Source organism: Emys orbicularis, chromosome 8 (genome assembly GCF_028017835.1).
Source record: "Emys orbicularis isolate rEmyOrb1 chromosome 8, rEmyOrb1.hap1, whole genome shotgun sequence".
Lineage (NCBI taxonomy): Eukaryota > Metazoa > Chordata > Testudines > Emydidae > Emys > Emys orbicularis.
This window is the reverse complement of record NC_088690.1, coordinates 98,499,615-98,519,681: the sequence shown is the minus strand read 5'-3', so window position 1 is coordinate 98,519,681 and position 20,067 is coordinate 98,499,615. Positions and strand designations below refer to the sequence as shown.

Genomic DNA, 20,067 nt, shown 5'->3' with positions numbered 1-20,067 from the left:
CAATTCGACGGCGACTCAATCAGGTTTTTCTTTTCTTTTCGCCGTTTGGGTTATTATTCCAACTGGTCTCCAGCATACACAAATCCCCAATCTGTGCAGTCACAGTATTTGCACATATAGATTAGGGATGACATTTTCAAAATCCAGGGCCTTGGGGACTGACAAGACAACAGATGCCTGAACATTCACTGTTAAGGCTGAATATCAGGCATGACACATTGGCTCTAACACATACTAATGTGTCATTGTGAGGGCACATGACTGCCTGAGTTAAGGTCAAAGTGACTTACTGCATTTGCAACTATCAATTAATGTATCAGTGGATTAATCGGACTCTATGGGCTAGTCTACACTACCCGCCCGGATTGGCGGGTAGAAATCGATCTCTTGGGGATCGATTTATCGCGTCTCATCTAGACGTATAAATCGATCCCTGAATCGACGCGCGTACTCCCACCTCGTCAGGAGGAGTAAGCGCCGTCGACGGGGGAGCCGCAGCGGTCGATTTGCCGCTGTCCTCACAGCGGGGTAAGTCGAATAGGATACGTCGAATTCAGCTACGCTATTCGCCTAGCTGAATTTGCGTATCTTAAATCGATCCCCTCCCCTAGTGTAGACCTAGCCTAAACTATGTTACTTGTTGAAATGAAATTAGCCAGGCTCTTTGGCTTTCAAAGGCCTTGCAAAGAGTGGGACTATTTTTAATTGTGGGTCTCCAAATTTTGTCCCATTTTGAGCTCCATTTACTCTACCCCTTTTCTTCAGTGCCTGCTCTCCCACTTCTTCCCCTCCCACCTGTTTTAACTCTCTCCAGACCCATTGCATTTCCCTGCCACTGTTATCCTCCTCCTGCTTTGTGTCTTGCATTTCCTGCATATGGCGATTGGCTGTTGCCCAGCAGATATACTGACATCCTTTTACTACGGCCAGTGGCTGTGCCAGCGTACAATCAATCACGTGTCACCTCTTAAGCACAGGATGGCTTGGGGGACTGATAATGAAATTAATATCTTTCATGTATAGGATGTTGGTTCAAGTGCATTCCAGCTCAGTAACATCTGATGGATATTTGGTAATTTATATGAAATGAACTGCTGGTCTCAGTCCAATTCCCAGGGGAGAGATATCCACATCACAAACCAGCTGGGTGGTTTTTATTTGTTGACCATGTTAATAGACACACCAGGGTAGTAATGGGCACAGAGACTGAACTAGCCTCCGCTATGTAGAGGAGGTCCTTCCAGGTCAGGGCAAGAGCACATTGATGGAAAGCTAGTGCTGCCAATGCCTGTGCTGTAACTGTTGTGTGGATCAACAGAGGACTACAGTCTCCAGGGCTGTGAAGCCAACATCTCTTACAAGCACTATATTTACAAGAACAAAAGCACTCTTGAGCACTGGTGGTGTGGTTCTGCAGCCTAGAATGAATGCAGTCTTAAATGCAGCTTTCTGTGGGTGAATTTTCTTTTCACTTGTTTTTGTTGATTATTTCTAATAGTACTACTTCAAAGGAACTTCACTGTGTTGGAAGGGGCTGTTAAGACATGGTGGAGAACTATATTGGAGACGTATGCAATTGGGGAGTTTTTAAATACAGATTCTTAATTTGAAGAGTCGTAACATTGTAAGGTGTCAGTGTCAACTAACTGATGGCACCATTACACTATACAATCCCTAAGTATTTAATCAGATTGCTTTTTGAAAGTTAGTTATATATATATATATATATATAGGGTTTTTCCACGATGTTCCTCACAGTATATCTGAGGACATGCTAATTGTGTAAATAAAATAAGGACTCTGGACTTAGAGCGTTACAGTCATTCTGAAAGAAATTAGCCTCATTGCTCCTTAGCAATAGGGAACTATTATCATCTGAACTTTACAGTTGAGGAAGTGTGCCATAGTGTGTCACCAAGGTGACAACATCTGTAGCAGAGCTGGGTGTAGGACACAACACAACACTTTAACCACACAATCACCCATAGGTGTTGTCTCATGTAACAGAGCATCTAGGCAGGTCCACTGTCAACATGGGGAGGAAATGGGTCGGGGCTCTTCCAATATAAATTAGAAACCACACCAGTGAGATTTTTAGTTCTCCCCTCCCTGTTTCTTTCGAGTATAAAATGTTCTCTCCTGCTACTTGGGCAATACTGAGACCACCTGATCTGGCATCCCTGGCCTTTAGATAGGGCCAGATTTTCAAAAGAGCTCAGTTACCATTCAGGCACCTAAAGGAAGTGAACAGATTTTCCAATGGCAGCTGCTGGGCACTGATCTCTTCTGAAAATCCAGCCACTTCAGGTAGGTGCCTAAATGGGAGCTAAGCTCTTTTGAAAATCTGGCTCTACCTAAAGATCAACGATTTATTATTAAAGAAAGGCTCAGTCCACAAAGTGCAGGTCAGAACCCTGTTTTCTCAGAAGTTCAGTGAGTGCTGCATCTGGTGTTCCAGCTTGATCCTATCTGCAATTATTATTGATTCGTTTTAAACCAGGTCAGTGTTAATGTCACACATACACAGCAAGCTAACGTGCTAGAAATTCTTACATAAATATCAAACGGGAAAAAATTACATCCCCATTCCATGTAAATGATTCTGTTTCCATTCTCCACTTCTACCCCATCCCCTCAACAACAACAACAAAATCTTGAAACATCTAATTTTAAAAAACAAAGCTGTACTTGCATTATGTGAACTTTAAACAATTTACAGTTTTTCAATTACATTGAGAGGGAATTTCTCTCTCTGTGGCCCAAGTATCACTTTTAAAAATTCACTCTCCGGCTGAGAAATTTTATGCCAGGTTGCCGAGCAATGAAGCAGACCTGAAGACTCTTGGTAGAAAGGATTTTATATACAAAATAGTAGAAGGAACTTATCTGTGTTAGCACAACTGACATGTCTATAATTCAAATGACCATCACTTCCAGCCCCATTTATTTAGCAACATCAAAATGCAAAACGGTGAGTTTAGGGAACTATGCTATTTAATGTGGTGAAGACATTTTCCGTTCTCAAAAGGTAGAAAGATACATCAGCAGCCTGTTTATTTAGAGTACCCTTCCAATACAATTTTAATAAAAAACAACTTTAAGCCAACAGATTTCTGTCAGATCAACTTCTGGTAGCAATTATCCAACATGTATTGCCACCCTTCTATTCCTCACCTAAGTCATGTTTCAGATTTATTATACAATATTCTTTGTACATTGACTCAAGAACAAAGATAAAACATAAGTACTCTTTAAAAAAGCACCTTCAAGCACAAGGCTAATTTTTCTTTGTGCCAATTACTCTTTATGGTAAAATATACTATTAGCTATGGAGAGCAAGCCTTTGGCAGTGTTTCAAGACATCTACATAGAACTGGTATCCAAACAATTCTTATTGTAAACAAGGCCTTAACTCACTTTATTTATTTTTCTCATCCCTATATAAATCCATACCTATGAACACATGAGTATTCAACTTCCTCTGCGAGCATTTTTGGCATTACAATGGTATTCACAAACTATAAACATCTTTATGAATCATTTAAGCATCAACCCACACATTGAAACTATACAATAGGCTGGATGGAAATTTTCTTCTGAAATGTATAGTGTATCCTTAAATCCATTGCAGAGTGACCATTTGTTTGCTGGAAGCATATTTCTGCATCTATCAAATGAAGCTTCAATACCAACATCTGCCATTTGGCTCTGAGCCTACACCCACACTTTATATTGTGATTTTATGTATGTAACATCCCACCTGTTCCCTACAGGTCTGTAATCTTTTCTTTCAAAACAAGCATATCAAAACATTGCAGTGGTATTTGTAGAAATGTTGCAATGTTTCTCTAAAACTTCCAACCTAACATTAAGACACACACTAAATCATAGCTGATTTTGTTTATAAAAGTGCAGGTCAAACTGTAAATTAATTTTATCATCCAGAAGCACCCACAAGATTGGTTATAGAAATATCCTTTGCTTCGTTCTTGTTTAGATGCCAACATTTACACAATTAAGGATTTGCAAGGGCCAAACACATCTGCCAACTAAACAAACGTTTGCTATATTCTAGATAAGATAACGGCATGCACAGGAGTTCAACAATCAGCTTTTTTCTTTCATTCTGAAGAAAACAATTATTTGTTGTAGAAAACACTGAGTAGGATTTATAGCTGTACAAACCAGCAACATCTCATGGGGCTGGAGAGACAGAGATTTAACATTCTTTTTATAGGGATAAATGAAAAGTAACACAGAGAAAGAATGAATCAGCACTACAATATACAACACAAGTTAAAGGCCAGATTTCGTCTTCCTTGGGTTGATTTAAATGGAACTGCCCAAGAAGCCGTGTGGTGCTTAATGTGAATTACAGAATATAGTACTTACAAATATTTTGCCCCAGGACAAGTTCAAATAGGGCATGATTCTGCCACCCTTAATCATGCCAAGCAGTACTTTACACCATGAGCAGAATAACAAAGGATATTTATCTATCTCCAGCCCCCTGAGATTGTATCAGAGTGACTCTCCCCAGAGCCTGAGAGGGCTCAGGGTAAAATGGCAGGATTGGGCCCAGAATGATCTGACTGCCCTTCTAGCCTGCTAGTGTCTGGCTCTTCATTACTGGATGGAGACTTTCCACCTAAATTCAGCGGGACTGTCCCTTTGTTGTGTCAGAACTTGCGAAATGCAACAGAAGAACCTTTCGGGTTTGTAGAGTTAAACATTGCAACACGTCTGCAAATACCCAGCTCTGCACAGACCCAAGCCCTCTTCTTGAAGGCATTATCCTGATCACCTCCCCGCCCCGGATCATCTCTTTCAGCTCAGCACTCCCCACTCCCAGCGAAAGCCCAACGGGGGATCAGTTCCTGATCCCCGCGTACTAGCAACGCCAGGCGCCCCGCTGTCACCGCCCCCTCCCCTTGTCCCTCCTGCAGCCTGAGTGCCAGAGCATCCTACTGCAGCAGAGCCCAGCCCGGGGAGGGCGCGGGTCCGGGCTTTACACCCAAACTGGGGCTCAACCCTCCAGCCCTCAGGGCCTGGGCTCGCTGGGAGAGCCGCTGCTGGGCACAGGAGAGAGGGACCGTCCCTGCGCGCTGGGCTGGGCTGTGCGCCCCGGGGCTGGCGGAGAGCCGGGACCCCTGGCCGCAAGCTCCCTGCAGGGGAGGCTGAGCCCTGCTCCGGGCTGCGCTCCCCTCCTCCGCCCTCGGGGCCAGAGGCGGGCAGCGGCTGCCGGTGCGGCCCCAGGGGGAAGCTGTCTCCAGCGCGTCTTCCCCAAACTTCCCGTGCGCCCTGGCACAAAGGGGCGAGTGACACATCATCTCCCGCCCCGCCTGCAGCCCGGGCTGGGGGCGAGCTGCCCGGAGCCCCAGCGCCCTGTCCCGTCCCGCCGGGCAGCGTCGAGCGGGGCTTCGCACTCACACAGAAGCGCTCCAAGTCCGTGGCAGCCATGGCTGGAGCGGGGGGTCCTGGTGCGGGTCTCTGGCCGGGAAACTGCCTTGCCGGAGCCCCGCTCTTCTCCCCGGATCGATGCGGCTGAATGAATCCAATATGGCCACTTCCTGGAAACTCCCCTTTGCAGGCTGGAGAGGCCAAGGGGAGCCGCCCTCAGCCCCCCCCAGCCTGGGGGGAGCCAGCGAGGGAGGGGGGCTCAGGGCCACCGCAAAGACACCCTCCCCCGCGCCCCTTCAGCCTGAGCTCCTCTGCAAAAGGGGCCGGGGGGCACCCGGGCTGTGGTCGCCGCGGCTGTGCCGCCCCGTGGGGGGATGCTGGGAGTTGTAGTCCCGCGCCTTTGCGGACCCTGTGCCAGAGACAGGTTAATTTTTGTACTGGGCGCAGCCAGTGGCATCAGTACACGAGCTTCGAGGGCCCAGAGCCACCTTCTCCTGGGGAGCCGCCGAGAATCCCAGCGAGCCTGGGTAGAACGGAGGGAGCCCTGCCTGCCTCCCTCCTTGCTGGAATGTGCGGGGTTGTAACAGAGGGTTGGCTCCACCCGGGCATGCCAGGAGAGAACGTGCTCCTGCCACGGACCGCTGGAGGCGCGAAGGAGGTTCTGGCAATTTAGCTGTAACAGTGAAGCAAACAGGTGAGTAACCAGGCCCGCCAGGAGGTGAAGGAGTCCAGTCACATCACAGAGAGGGGAAGTGCTCTAGAGTAAGGCTTTCTGCTGGGTTCTCCCATTGCATCTTGTCTTGCTAGATTGTAAATTGTTTGGAGCATGGATAGTGGTGACTTGCGCAGGGCTAAGGCGTCACAAATAATACATTGTAATTATATTATCAGCAGGACTGGTAGTGTAACACCGACAGACCCCAGCTGTCAGCCCTGGGATCAAACCGGGGACCTCTGGAGCTTAGTGCAGGAGCCAAAAGCCAACTGGCTCTTAGCTAAGGCTTTAGAGTAGACTCATTTAACTCTCTCTCTCTAAGTGGTCTCAGTGCCACTAGATGGGACAGAACACCACACCCAGGAGGTGTGTGGGTTACAGTAGCACGACCTGTATTGAGGTTGCCCAGCACATCCCATTATAAGACCCTGTTTTCAGTTGCTTATAACTTTGCCAAACTTTAACCATTGAGGCTGAAATTTTTCATTCCTCATTTGCTTCCCACCTTCCACTTTCTGCCACAAAGGAGGCAGGAATCGGACAGTTCTCCCCCTCCCCATTTGTAGCAGATGCCTAATTTTTTTAAACATTCTTTTTCATGTATTTTGTTACCTGTTTCTGTGGCATGCCTAGCATGCTTTTGGGTGTTTGAGAATAAATAATTATGTACCCACAAAAGCACATTGGTATCAGCAGTGTCTTTTAAAAGAAGCTAAAACAATAATAGCTCCCTAGCGCCTTCCATAAGAGGATCTAAAATGCTTTATGAACATTATTGAATTAAACCTCACAAACCTCTCCACCTCCCACAGTTAAGTATGTAAGTATCACCACTAGTGAAACTTTCGAAGAGCTGAGCACTCAACCAATGAGCAAATTAAAACTGAGACCATTGTTAGTTCCATCGCTGTCTATCTCACGGTTAGCTTGTACTCCACCAGTCTATTTGTTGTATGCACCTGTTACCTCTCATCTTATACTTAGATTGTACGCTCTTTGGAGAGCGACCATCTTTGTGTTATGTGTGTTTTACATGTGTTATCTGATCCCTGACTGGGGCCTCTGGGTACTACCACAATATAAATAATAATAATGAGGTAGTGTTACATTATACAGTAATGAGCTGGTTTGCTGTGGTACAGTAGGTGTATAAAATCATGAGTTAATCCATATGATCCTTTATTCTTCCCATTGTTCCTGAATCATTTTGCAGGAGATCAGAGAAGCATGTGACTGTGCTTAAACTGGAGAAATAAAACCGCAGGATATGAAAATCAGAGGTAGCTGAGATAACTGGAGTGACTGGGGCAAGGGTCATCAGAAATAAGCATTCTAGTCTCTATTACAGAAACCAGGTCCTATGATGAAAGTGCTAGGATGTATTTTCCCTGCAGCAATTTGGAGGTATTTTCTAATTAGGTATCATCTGAGTGAGCTGCACTGTGGATTACATCAAAGAAGGATGATAAGCCCAATGCTCTTTGGCAGATATATTGCTTTGTCTTTCCTGAGCCCATCTCCCCTTTGTACATTCACTTCCAAGTGGTTTCCTGCTCTGTTAATCTGCACTCTGACAGCAAGGCTGTCAAGATGTCATTTTTACGGGTTCTTTCCTGAATATGGGCTTTATCAAACAGATTTATGGCCTGATCCTGAATACCCTCAACCAGGTTCATAACTTTATGCCTGTCAGTAGTCCCATTCACTTGAATGGGACTAACCGTGGGCCTGATCCAATGTAGTCAATGGGAGTTATTCCACTGACTTCAGTGGGTATTGGATTAAGTCCAAAATTGCTTACATACAAGACCAGGGCCTTCATTTGTATTTTTAAATGTAGGCTGAAAAAAAAGGTGCCAATGCCCTTTTTTGCTTTTTTTATGCTGCATAAAGTAGGCCTGCTTAGTCTATTTTCTCTCCCCTGCCTGTCCCCCCTCCAAAAAAAAAGTTCTGTTCGATCATTTTAGTACCTTAGAACTAACAAGGATACAAAGTCTTGTCTTCCCTGTGTTGCTAGAGGCTTTGAGAAATGGAGTGGGAACTTTCTCAGACCTTGACCAATGGCATATGCTTACTGAGTCCTTCACCAACAAAGCTTTTCCCTCCCATTTGTTTGTCAGGAGTTTGAGTTAAATAGATGTTAGCACAAACCAGCAAAAATCCCACTAAAAGTCCCCTCCTCTCACAGATGCTCAGGTTGTCGTCTCCGCTTTCTTCTGGTGTCTCGTTCCCATAAGTTCTCCAGTCCTCCAAGGAATCCTCCAGCAAAAACAGGGAAGTCAGGACTTGATACTTCTAATGTGCACAAAAGGCAGATTTCTTAAAAAGGCAAAGAAAACCTTGCAGACCTTCTTTATTACATCACAAAGAAGCAAAATAAATTAATGAAAAAAACCACAAACTTTCCCCCCCTTTTCTTTGCAAGTGATCTTTAAGGCCCCAAATTACCAAAGCCCTTAAAGTACTTGCTTAACTTTAAGTATATGCTTAATTCCCACTGAAGCCAATGTCTGTGCTTAAAGTTAAACACATACATAAGTGCTTTACTGAATAGGAATGCACTTAGTAAATCAATTAAGATTCTTTCCCCCTGGTAAAACAAGCATAGTCCAGGCCCATTAAAGCCAGTGGAAAGCCTCTATTGACTTCAGTGGGCTTTGGATCAGGCCCGAAGAAAGTAAAGATGGAGAGAAAAGGGGAGGAAGGAAAGGGAAAAATCCAGAGATATGGTAACTGGTCAAGGGACCACCCTGTTGTAGCTGGGTCCTGTGACCTGATTGTATTTGTAGTGAAGATGGTGCCTGATTGTTGAAACATTTTCCCTTTCTGAGGTTGATGCCTCTTCCCATTTTCTTTGGCTGCACCAAAAGGGGAGTCGTTGATACGTGCTTTGCCCCATGATCAGCACAGGATAAATGCCTAGAGAGACAGATAGACAGCATGAGGATTTTATTTTTAACACCTTATTATTTCAGAGGACACATTGTTCCTAAGGAGAAGGAACCTGATTCTCTATTCCTGTACACAAGCTTTACAGCAGTGCAACTCTGTTAATTTCAGTGGCTTTATGTTGGTGTAGAACTGGTGTAACAGACAGCAGATTCAGACCCATTAGGCTTCAAGACACCTATCATTCTGCAGATTGTTCTTAAGCACTCGGGAATTAAATTTATATTATTATTGAGTTGGGTGGGCGTTCCTTCCAGGATCTTTAACTCTGGTGGAGTATTTCTGCCTACTGAATGTTATGCTTACTTAGGGCTAGATTGTGGATTTGCCACAAGCCCTGAGTAAGCTCGGCTGCCCCATGAACAGAACAGGGAGCCACTAGTGAGCCAAAGATTCACAGTTGGGTCCCTGGTTCCTTCCTTGCCCTGGGAGAGGGGGAAGGAATCTGCACCAGCCCTTTCCTTGGTGCAGCTTTCCTCTTTGCCCCAATCAGATGTGCTGGCAGAGGCATTGGGAGTAAGAGGGACAGGACTCCACCCACAGAAACAAAGGAGTAGCAGCAGCCCCACCAGGGCAGTTTTCTCCCCCGGCCCCGCACATTGTGACCTAGGATGCAGGTAGCCCATGCAGGAGAGAAAAGGAGGCACTGTACGGCCTTTTACTCCCCTGTGCAGACGCATTGAGCACGTGACTGTCCTACCCCTGATTTCCTAGCTTTCACATTTATGCCATGCCAAAGCCACATGCAGCCCTTTTGTACATGGTTACATATTTTTCAGGGCTGGATAAAACCCTTGATCTTCCTGTATCATCTGCACAGGCCGAGATGGGGGCTGGATTTGATTTCTTCCACATTATTCAACGCAGGCCAAACAAGTAAACATTCTGTGGACCTTAAACGGTTCCTTCCGCCTTTGTTTTACTGCAATATGGCTTGAACTGGAGTGGCTCCACAGTCGTTGCTTGAGCTTCAAGACCACTGAGGAGCTGAGTGGCTTTGAATAGCATTAGTAATAGTCATAACACTTTGCGTTTATAAGGCCTGATTGTTTAGAGGTGCTGAGCACTCATAGCGCCAGTTAAAGTCAATGGGAGCTCCAGGTGCTCAGCTCCCCTGAAAATCAGGTCCATTCTTCCCTCCTCACACACCCTGAGTTGTACTTTAGTCCTTGGAGCAGTCCCAGCGAATTGCCCAAGGTCTGAAAGCGTGTAACCAGCATAGCTGGGAACAGAACCCAATCCCCTGACTCCTAATCAGAAAGGGCCATGATCTCCCATCCTCACTGAAGCTGATGCTGTGAGTAATCCCAACAATTTCAAGGAGTCGCACTCGTGACTAAGGGGCTATTTACTGTGGGAAGAGGAGCAGGGGGCAGAATCAGGAGATTAATCTGTGTGGAACAACAGGCAATAATTTGAATAAATATAAACTTTTGGTTACATGGAAAATATCATGGAAACGCTGTCTGCTGTTGTCCATTTAGTAATGTTCTTTTGAATTGGCCCTTGAGTTGCAGTGGAGGCTTACTCCTCCATCAGATAATGCCTTTTATCTCTAGATGTTTTGCCTCCTTCTCAGACTTTTGTTTGATTGTGTATTCATTGAAAGTTACTGCATTTCTCTCTGGAACAAAGGAAGAGCTCTTTGCCTTCACATAACTCACCCTTTGTTTCATAGGGAAATATCAACGAGGAAACTGGAAAATTGTGGCTTCGGGCATTCTTGTTGGATTTCATATAGAAGAAAAATCTACCTTTCCCCATTGAAGGTACAAATTTCATCAGTGTCCAGTGCCATACAGACCAAAGGGAAATCCGCAATCTTCTCTAAAGCAGGATTCTCCTGTCCAACATTCCTTATGCTGGAAGAAGATTGGAATCTTCCCTGCCCATTCATCCTTGCATTTTTCCTTCCTCTTCTCCTCTGTATTGCAATATGATGCCTCACCTTTCTTACAGTTCAGAGCAAAGTCACATGGCTTCTTTGTTAAACAGCTTTAGCGTTCCTGTGCCAAGTAGCAGGAGGGGAGCACTGGACTGGTAAGGCTTCCACCTGAACCCTGAAGATTCAACAGATAGTACTGTGATTGCAGAGCCTGGATGTGGATGCTGGATCTCCCACTTCATTTTCCAGTGTTGCATCATTTGAATTGTTGCAACCATGCAATAGGATCCTCCTTCTACTGAGGATAATGGCAAAATGTCCACTGTTAGATTGGAATCTTCCCTGCCCATTCATCCTTGCATTTTTCCTTCCTCTTCTCCTCTGTATTGCAATATGATGCCTCACCTTTCTTACAGTTCAGAGCAAAGTCACATGGCTTCTTTGTTAAACAGCTTTAGCGTTCCTGTGCCAAGTAGCAGGAGGGGAGCACTGGACTGGTAAGGCTTCCACCTGAACCCTGAAGATTCAACAGATAGTACTGTGATTGCAGAGCCTGGATGTGGATGCTGGATCTCCCACTTCATTTTCCAGTGTTGCATCATTTGAATTGTTGCAACCATGCAATAGGATCCTCCTTCTACTGAGGATAATGGCAAAATGTCCACTGTTAGGTGTGTTTGCTAACATGGCAATACTGATGGGTCCCTAGGGCTGTGATGTTTCACAAACACCCACAACACTTCCCGGTCAAACATGTTAAAAGGGGGACAATTCCCTAATGTTTGCGATATAGAGTTAGCAAGCTGTAAAGTTTGGTTTAAAATATAAGTAGCAGAAAATTAAAAGATTTTTTTCCGTTTTCTGTACTTTTCTTTTGCCCTAGCTGGTAAACTGGAAACACCAAGACAGTTGGCTAGAAATCATCTGAGAGGCAGCCTGCAGTGTTCCATAAATAACCAATCCAAAAATACACACTTTTTAGGTTTTGGGCAAAAGGAAAAAGAGGGATGCAAAATTTCCCCTTAAGGCTGGAATTTTCAAAGGAGTTAGGTACCACAACACCAATACGGTTCAAGCCTGATTATTCTCTGTATTAAAAGATTTTGCCTGAATATATTTATGGTGGTATTCAAAGACATCATCAGTCAGCATCATTTCTGTAACTCAATCTACTTCTTAATCAGTTATGGAGAAATAAACTAAACACCATACAGATAGAAATGCCCAGGGGACTTGTCTATAAATGGATAACCTTCACAAGGTCTGAACCACGTATCAATGAACAAGACCAAGCCAAGCGTTTGCCATCCTACAATACTAATTCATAATGCCCAGCTCTTATATAGAGCTTTTCATCCATAGGCCTCAGAGTGCTTTGGAAAAGAGAGCAGTATTATCATCTCCCTTTTATAAATGGGGAAACTGAGGCACAGAGCTGTGCAGTGACTAGCCCAGGATCACCCAGCGAGCCACAAATGGACATTATTGTTTTTAAATCCAATTAAAACTGGAAGTAGCAGCATGAACCCAAAAATAGTGTAGTGAGGATTCCCCACATGACTACACAATTTTCCACCATGCCAGGATTATTATTATTAAATATTTATATTATAGTAGTACCCAAAGGCCCCCAACTGGGCTGGGGGCCCTACTGTGCTTGGGGCATGTACAAATACAGAAATGAGGCAACTCCTGCCCTGAAGAGTTTAAAGTCTAAAGACTCTAAACACAAAACCAGACAAAGGCTGGGGACACAACATACAAACAAATGAGCACGGGTCTGAAATGGTACAGCTTAGTTAGTCAGGTATATTGTATTTTGTTTTAATTGGCGCAAGGCATAAGTACCAACCTTCTAACAGACACTCAATAAATGAGAGGCTGTGAAGGGAAACTCACCCATTAACATAATGATAACGGGGTGGGGGGAGAAGAACAAGTATGTGTAACTGAGGCTTGATCTACACTACTGACTTATGTTGGTATAATACATCGCTTGGGGTGTGGAAAATCCCCCCTCCCCAAGCAACGTAGTAAGACCAACCTGACCTCCAGTGTAGACAGAAGAGCTTCTCCTATCGACACAGCCACATACTCTGACAGGAGACGCTCTCCTGTTGGCATAGGTAGCTTCTTCATTAAGCACTATGGCGGGACTGTACGTGTAGACAAGTCCTTAGTCACAGTGCAGAAGAGAGTAACTTGTGGGAAGAGTTTATAGGACAGGGTAGTTAAAGTGAGGAAACCAATTCACATCCATCACAATGCAAGACACATTTCCGCACACTTTTCCAGTGCTTTTATTGTCATCATAAAGCCCTATGCTCCCCTCCACTTCTGCGGGTGAAGGAGACACTGATTCCAGCTGAGGAACATGGAAAGGAGGAGTATTGCCTCTGTAGCACATTTTCCCCATCCCACAAGATGACAGGTCTCTGTGTGGAGAGAGGATGGGCTGGGATGACACTACTGTGCTGGTCATATGTGGAGCGTTTGCCCCCCTAAGCTGAGCAGTAAACCTTCATAAGCTACTGCAGATGGGGTTCTGGTGGTCAGGGGACAACAACTTGCTGGGTGAGGGGAACAATGCAGAGACAATGGGCAAAGATCCAACAGCATCCATGTGGCTCTCTAGGTATCCATGGCTTTTGAGATCCAACCCGCTCTCACTTTCACGGGAGCTGTCCAGACAGCAGGCCAGCCTACAGACATGCTCACGCAGTAGTCAGCACCCGTGAACTGCATTGATTTCCAGAGAGAATGGCAGAGATTTTTCAGAGCTCTCTGTGTAGAGGCAGCCTGAGCACAGATGCACCCTGCTTGACTTTCACCAGTGCCAACAGTGTCTCCTTGGAATGCCACCAAATTCTCCACAAATGTTTGTAAAATAAGGCAAGTGGTTCCAAAAACCCTATCGTCCTTAGTTCTCTCTCCCTTAGCCTATTCCTCTTGTTCATTCTCTGTGAGACAGAACATAAGAAGTGAAGGATAGGCACAAGGTAAGAGGAAAGGTTTGCAACACAAAGAATGCAGAATGAATTCTGAGGCTTTCATATGTCTGTACTAGATTCTAATAACCAACCTCTAAAGCAAGTCATAGCAATTAGTTTTGGATGCTTATTTATTATTAGCTCTCTGTGGTAAGCCAGCCAGCATCATGGGGCTGCTACAAACAAAAAGGCATGGCTAATGCAGGGGTGGCATTAGTAAAATACCATACACAAGAGACAACACCAGCAAAGTATGTGGTTACTGTGCAAACGGTAGGACAGGCATGGTGAGGCAGTGTTAGGCTTCTTGAAGTAATCAATGTAGGAACATTACAGAGGGACAGGCTCTGATCAGATAACACGGAATTAAGTGAGAGAACATTAGTACAGTACAGCACAGACACTTTGAGGAACTGGCTCAGTGCCAGCTGTTGTCAAGGGATGAAATATGTTTTAAGATGAGATTTGAAGAGATGGAGAGATAAGGTGAAGAGATACAAAAAGGATATTCCATGCAGCCAGTGGGACTTGTAGAAGAAGGCTCTTGCACCAACAGTAATAAGGGTGGAGGAAGAGAAAGGAAGACACTGCCAGATGAGTAGAAGAATGGGGAGCACAGAAAGATGAAGACCATAAGGAAGGCTGCACCATGAATGGTAATAATATGCAGGGTTTAGAAATGGCTTATACTACATTGTTTCCAAGTTTAAGACACTGTAAGTTAAACAAATTTATTTTCCCTTTCCCATTCATTCTTGCACAAACAGTTACTTTTCTCTCTCTGCCTTCCCAACATACTGACTCCGCTTATTTTATGTTCAGTCTCCTTTGTTGTTTTCCAGTCAAACTGGTGGGTCATTCAAGAATCAATTTCATGAGCTGGTTGGGAACAGAGTGATCAAAAGAAAATAAGCCTTGAGGAATGGGTGTCATTTACTCTTTTCTTCCAAAAAGGCCTTTAGGCCCAATCCTGCACCCAGTGATGTCAGGGGAAAGTTGCTTGAAGTTTTCTGAACCACTTACAAAAAATTAATAATTTTAGACATTAAAAAAATTCAATTAGAAATAACAGATGTGGCAACGTATTTATAAAGCTTCCTTCTGAAATACTAATGTAAGTGGGTTACAGAGATTGTTTAGCTATATAATATAGTTTAATTCATATGTTTTTTCTTATCTTGTTTGCAGAGAAGAGAGTCTATAACTCACAAGAATCACAATTGATCAGCTGTTCAAATATCAATGGAAGCTTCTTCAGAAATATAAAGATCTGACTATATGGAGCGAAGTAATTATATCTAAAGCTGTGTCATCGATTTGATAATAACTGAGACAAAAATCATTATTTTAGAAAGTTGGGGCAGAAGCAAACTAATGAAACCTTAACTCAGTCCAAGCAATTTCCACATGGCTGGAACTAATGTTCTATGAGACACAACTTTGTGCAATTACCTTCCAAAGTTAATGGAGTGAATGAAATTGGAGTTGTGTTTACATAGGTTAGAAGACAGTGGCAATTGCCGCTACTCAGAATCTCTCAGGACCAAGTCCTTAAATCTCTACATTTTATCTCAACCATTATGTAGTTTAGTTGGCACAGGCACTGGCAAAACAATGGGTGGGATTGTATTCCTCAGGTAGCTGCATTCCCCTGGGGAATGAAGCATTTTAAAAAAATACTGAAAAGTGGTTCTCTGCTGTGCCCACCTTCCTCCCCCGCCCCCCTCCCCACTTGGGTAACTCAGACAGCTGAACTGATTGCTCAGAATTTCCAAAATAAGATACATTTCCCCTTTGGGGGGTCAGGCCCTGCAGGTAAAGAGTCAGCCCCAAAAGGATTAATTTCTTTTCAGTGACAAGCAACCCAGAACAGAGAGTTAGAATCCAGGCCCAGCTCCTATGCTGGTGCCAGTGCAGGACTCTGCCCTTGTGGAGCCACTTGCAGGACTGGTCCCAACTTTAGGTGAGTCACTCGGTTTGATCCTGGAGGAGTCAATGGGAGCTGCCAGTGTTCGCTACCTACCCTATTCCTCCGTGCCTCGATTTCCCTACCTATGAGATAGTGATAATATTTTCCTGACAGGGCAGGGGGTGGGAAGGGAGTCACTGGGCTGAATTCGCTGATGTCTGTCAAGCTGTTGATCCTCGGCACAGGCGGCTTATTGGCCGCAGTTAGGCGGTGCTCAGAGACGACGGTGATGGGCGCATTTAACCATACACCGAGCAGATCCGGGGGTAGGGGCTCCCCGCGGAGTCTCCGCGCAGGCTGCAGGGTGCCACCCACACGGTGCGATGCGCGCTACTCATGCTGCGGCCAAACCCTTCCGCTGCCAAGCGCAGCCCTGGAGGCTGGGGACCGCGCCAAGCACTGCGGCTGGTGGCCTCTGCTCCGCGGCGTGAACAGCGGGCAGGACCCGCCCCTCGCGGGCCGGAGCCAGCGCTCCCCGGGGCAGGCACAGGGGGCGCCGCAGGGGTCACACTCAGGTGCGTCTCGCCTACAAATCCCAGACACCTCCGCTCGCGGTCCCTCCGCCACCCCCCGGCCGGGCGCGGCCCCCGCCCCAGCGGGGAGCGGCTGCCGAGTAGAGTCGCGCCCGCGGAGGCAGCGCTCCCAGGTGCAGGGCATGGCCGAGCCGGAGCCGAGCCGGGCGGCCCTGCTGGGCTTCCTGCGGGAGCACGGCGGGCAGGTGCGGAGCGCGGAGCTGCGGGGCCGCTTCAAGCCGCTGCTGGAGGCCGGCGAGCCCGGGGAGCGAGCCGCCCGCCGCGAGCGCTTCAAGGCGCTGGTGAACAGCGTGGCCGTGGTGAAGGAGCTGGACGGGGCCAAGTTCGTGGTGCTGCGGAAGAAGCTCCGAGCCCAGGCTGGGGGGGAGCCGGACGCGGGAGCGCAGCCCCCCGAGGCGCCTCCGGAGGGCGTTGGGCAGAGCGGGGCAGGCGGGCAGGGGCCGCCCCCTGCCCCGCCGGCAGCCGAGGAGAGCCGGTCCCCGAAGCCTGTGTCCGAGCTGAGGGGGCTGTTTCAGAGCCAGGACGGCGAGACGCCTGGGCCCCCCCCGGGGATGGCTGGGCCCCCCAGGAGAGAGGCCCCCCAGAAGCCCTGCATGTTGCCAGTGCGCTGCCCGCAGCCGGCTAGAGGGATTGAGGAGCTGCCAAGGCAGCAGGAGCAGCTTGAGGACAGAGCCAGGCTGCAAGTGGGGACCCTGCTGGACCTCCCTGAGCCGGCCTCCCCCAGATCCCCGCACATGAAGAGGAGGCAGGTGGACGAGGCGGGTGCCAGGTCGCCCCACCTGCGAAGGGTGTCAAAGACTCAGAAGGTGAGCGAAGAAACCGGCTGCACTGCTGCTGTTCCCCTGGAATCTCTGGAGCACGAATGGCTGGTGAAAGCCACCGCCGGCCAGTGGTCCCAGCGGCTTCATGGCCTCTTGCTGAGCGATGCTAATCTGGCAGGGAAAAGGGACTTCATGTCCGGGTTCACAGCTCTGCACTGGGCAGCTAAGAGTGGGAACTGTGACATGGTGGGGAAGATCATTGAAGTGGCCAAGAAAGGTGGCACTGAAATTGATGTGAATGCCAAGTCCTACGGAGGTTACACTCCCCTCCACATCGCTGCAATACATGGCCGAGAAGATGTCATTACCACATTGGTCAAGACATACAATGTCAAGGTTAATCTGAGAGACTACAGTGGGAAAAAGCCACACCACTACTTAAAAGAAGGGTCCTCTTATGCAGTCAGGCATCTGCTGGGTGATCCTGATCTTCACACCAGTGTTGGACATGCCTTTCCAATCAAGAAAAATCCAAAAATTGCTGCTTCCATCTTGAGCTCCACCAGCACCTTCCTTGGAGTCTTATCTGACGACATGCCCTTCTATGATCTAAGCAGGGGTTTGAAGAAGACTTCTTCCTTAAATAAGCTCCTTAATGCATCTGCAGGCTCAAGGAAGAAGCCTAAGACTAGGGGGACTTTCCCGTCTTATTCTTCTCTTGTCGAAGCAGTGGAGGAAGAGCAGGAGGAGGAGGCCACAGTGAAACACAGACCAGTTTCTGAGCTGTTCTTCAGTCACTAGTCTCTGTCTTCTTGAAATCAAAGTAATGCAAATAATGTATAGAAGTTTTCTTGGGCCCAGCTCCTCATGGATATTAGGCTCCCAACTCCCATAGTAATCAATGAGAGTTAGGTGCCTAAATACCTTTGAGGATCTAAGCCCTGGTCTTCTTTCACAGAAGCAGTCTGTTTCTCCCCACCCTCCCCCACAAGCTGTTTAACGGTCAACTATATAGGGTCTGATTTCAAAACTCATTGAAGTCAATGGCAGTCTTTCCATTGATTTCAACAAAGCTGGATCAGGCCCACAGAAAACAAGATTCTCTTAAAAATACTGTACCTACCTATGTACTGATGTGTTAATTTAATCCACAAAGACTCCCTAACTCTATGCCTAATGGCTGAAATATTTTTCAAAAAAATACTGTGTGGACAGGTTACAATGCTTAACATACAATCTTCTTAATCTACACATTCCTCCAGTGAGTTTGTAATTCTTTGAGGTGGAAAATAGGAATAGGGTGTAAGGGATTGTTGCATATTTTATTTACACCTTGATTTTAAGATAGATCAAACCTACTGTACTTTAAAATGGCGTTTTATCTTACAGGTTTAAATAATAAGTTAAATAATAAGGAAGATGGATAATTCTGTATGACGTTTCCAATTAATTTGGTAACAAATAGTTAATGACAAGGAAAATCTGTTTGTTTTTTAAAAGATTATTTAGTACTCTAACTTTTTAAAAACAAACTTCTCTGCTAGAAATGCTAACTAGCAACTATTCTAATTGTTGTCTAATGTGTAGAATACAAAACCATTTATGCAATGAGAAAAAGCAACCCTAGCCAATCGAAACACTAACCTGTCTACCTCAATTTAAATGCTAGATTACCATTGTTGACTTCAGCATTTTTTTAGAACTTTCTGACCACAAAACAAATAGTACCAACCAGCTATTTTGATAATACTGTGAACTTTTAAGTGTGATGGTAATTTAACAAATGCACCTTTAAAAGAATCTAACAGACTTTAAAAATGTATGATAGTGGGACATTCAGGTGAAAAACTAACAACAGGGAAATTTTCCTCAGACTATAGATTTTTATATATGGATAGCCAACTGGAAATACAAGTTTAGCTGACTATTTTTGTGTTGCTTGTCCTATAAATGTTAAGTATTGTGTTTGACCCAATTACAATAAAGAGTTATAAAACCAAGGTTTAATGATGTTAGGTATTTCATAACAAAATGCCTGCATGACCTCTACTAAAACAATGTGTATCTGAACAGTGTGTTCCTCTTGCCTCTTCTTTCTGTCTGGATGTTCACACAGTTCAACATAATTCCAAAGAGCATGTGAATTTTGTGTTTAGTGCCATGTGATATTTCCAATGAGTGTATTAAAGTTGGTTAAAAGTAAAACTAACCTAAATAAAATTTCTTAATGTGTCTGGTTCTGTGTATACAATCATGCATTTTGACTTAGGCCTGGTCTACACTGGGGGGGGGGGGGTGAAGAGAGAGGAGGATCGATCTAAGTTACGCAACTTCAGCTACGTGAATAACGTAGCTGAAGTCGACATACTTAGATCTACTTACCACGGTGTCTTCACTACAGTGAGTCGACTGCTGCCACTCCCCCGTTGACTCCGCCTGCGCCTCTCGCCGAGCTGGAGTACAGGAGTTGACGGGAGAGCACTCGGGGATCGATTTATCGCGTCTAGACTAGATGCGATAAATTGATCCCCACTGGCTGCCCATCGATCCAGCCGGTAGTGAAGACATACCCTCAGTTTCAAAGTTTATGGTGAACCTAAAGGACCAATTAGTCGCCTCTGTTAAGTCCCTTTGATGATTTGTATTTATGTAGTACTTTTTCCTCAGCAGATTTCAAGGCTCTTTGCTACAGTAGGTAGATATCATCCTATATTATAAATGGAGGGGAAGATATTCAGCAGGTGTAAATTGGCTTAGGTCCACTGATTTTGGAGTGATGTGGAGTCATACCAGCTGAGGAGCTGGCCCAGCGTAACAAGCACAGTGAGGTCAGCTGACTTGCCTAAGATCAGAGATAGTTAAGGG

The 20,067-nt window shown here is 45.7% G+C and overlaps 1 protein-coding gene across 1 annotated transcript; it reads left to right on the top strand.

Annotated features, from left to right (window-relative positions):
- Positions 1-16,062: 16,062 nt before the first annotated feature.
- SOWAHA (sosondowah ankyrin repeat domain family member A) lies at positions 16,063-18,003 on the top strand. The gene has a single exon (XM_065410159.1). It carries the CDS (start codon positions 16,063-16,065, stop codon positions 18,001-18,003), a length of 1,941 nt encoding a protein of 646 aa, XP_065266231.1.
- The last annotated feature ends 2,064 nt before the right edge of the window (positions 18,004-20,067 follow it).

Bases quoted from the DNA above. Each gene is read 5' to 3' on its own strand.
- SOWAHA (XM_065410159.1), top strand. From the start codon at position 16,063: ATGTCTGTCAAGCTGTTGATCCTCGGCACAGGCGGCTTATTGGCCGCA.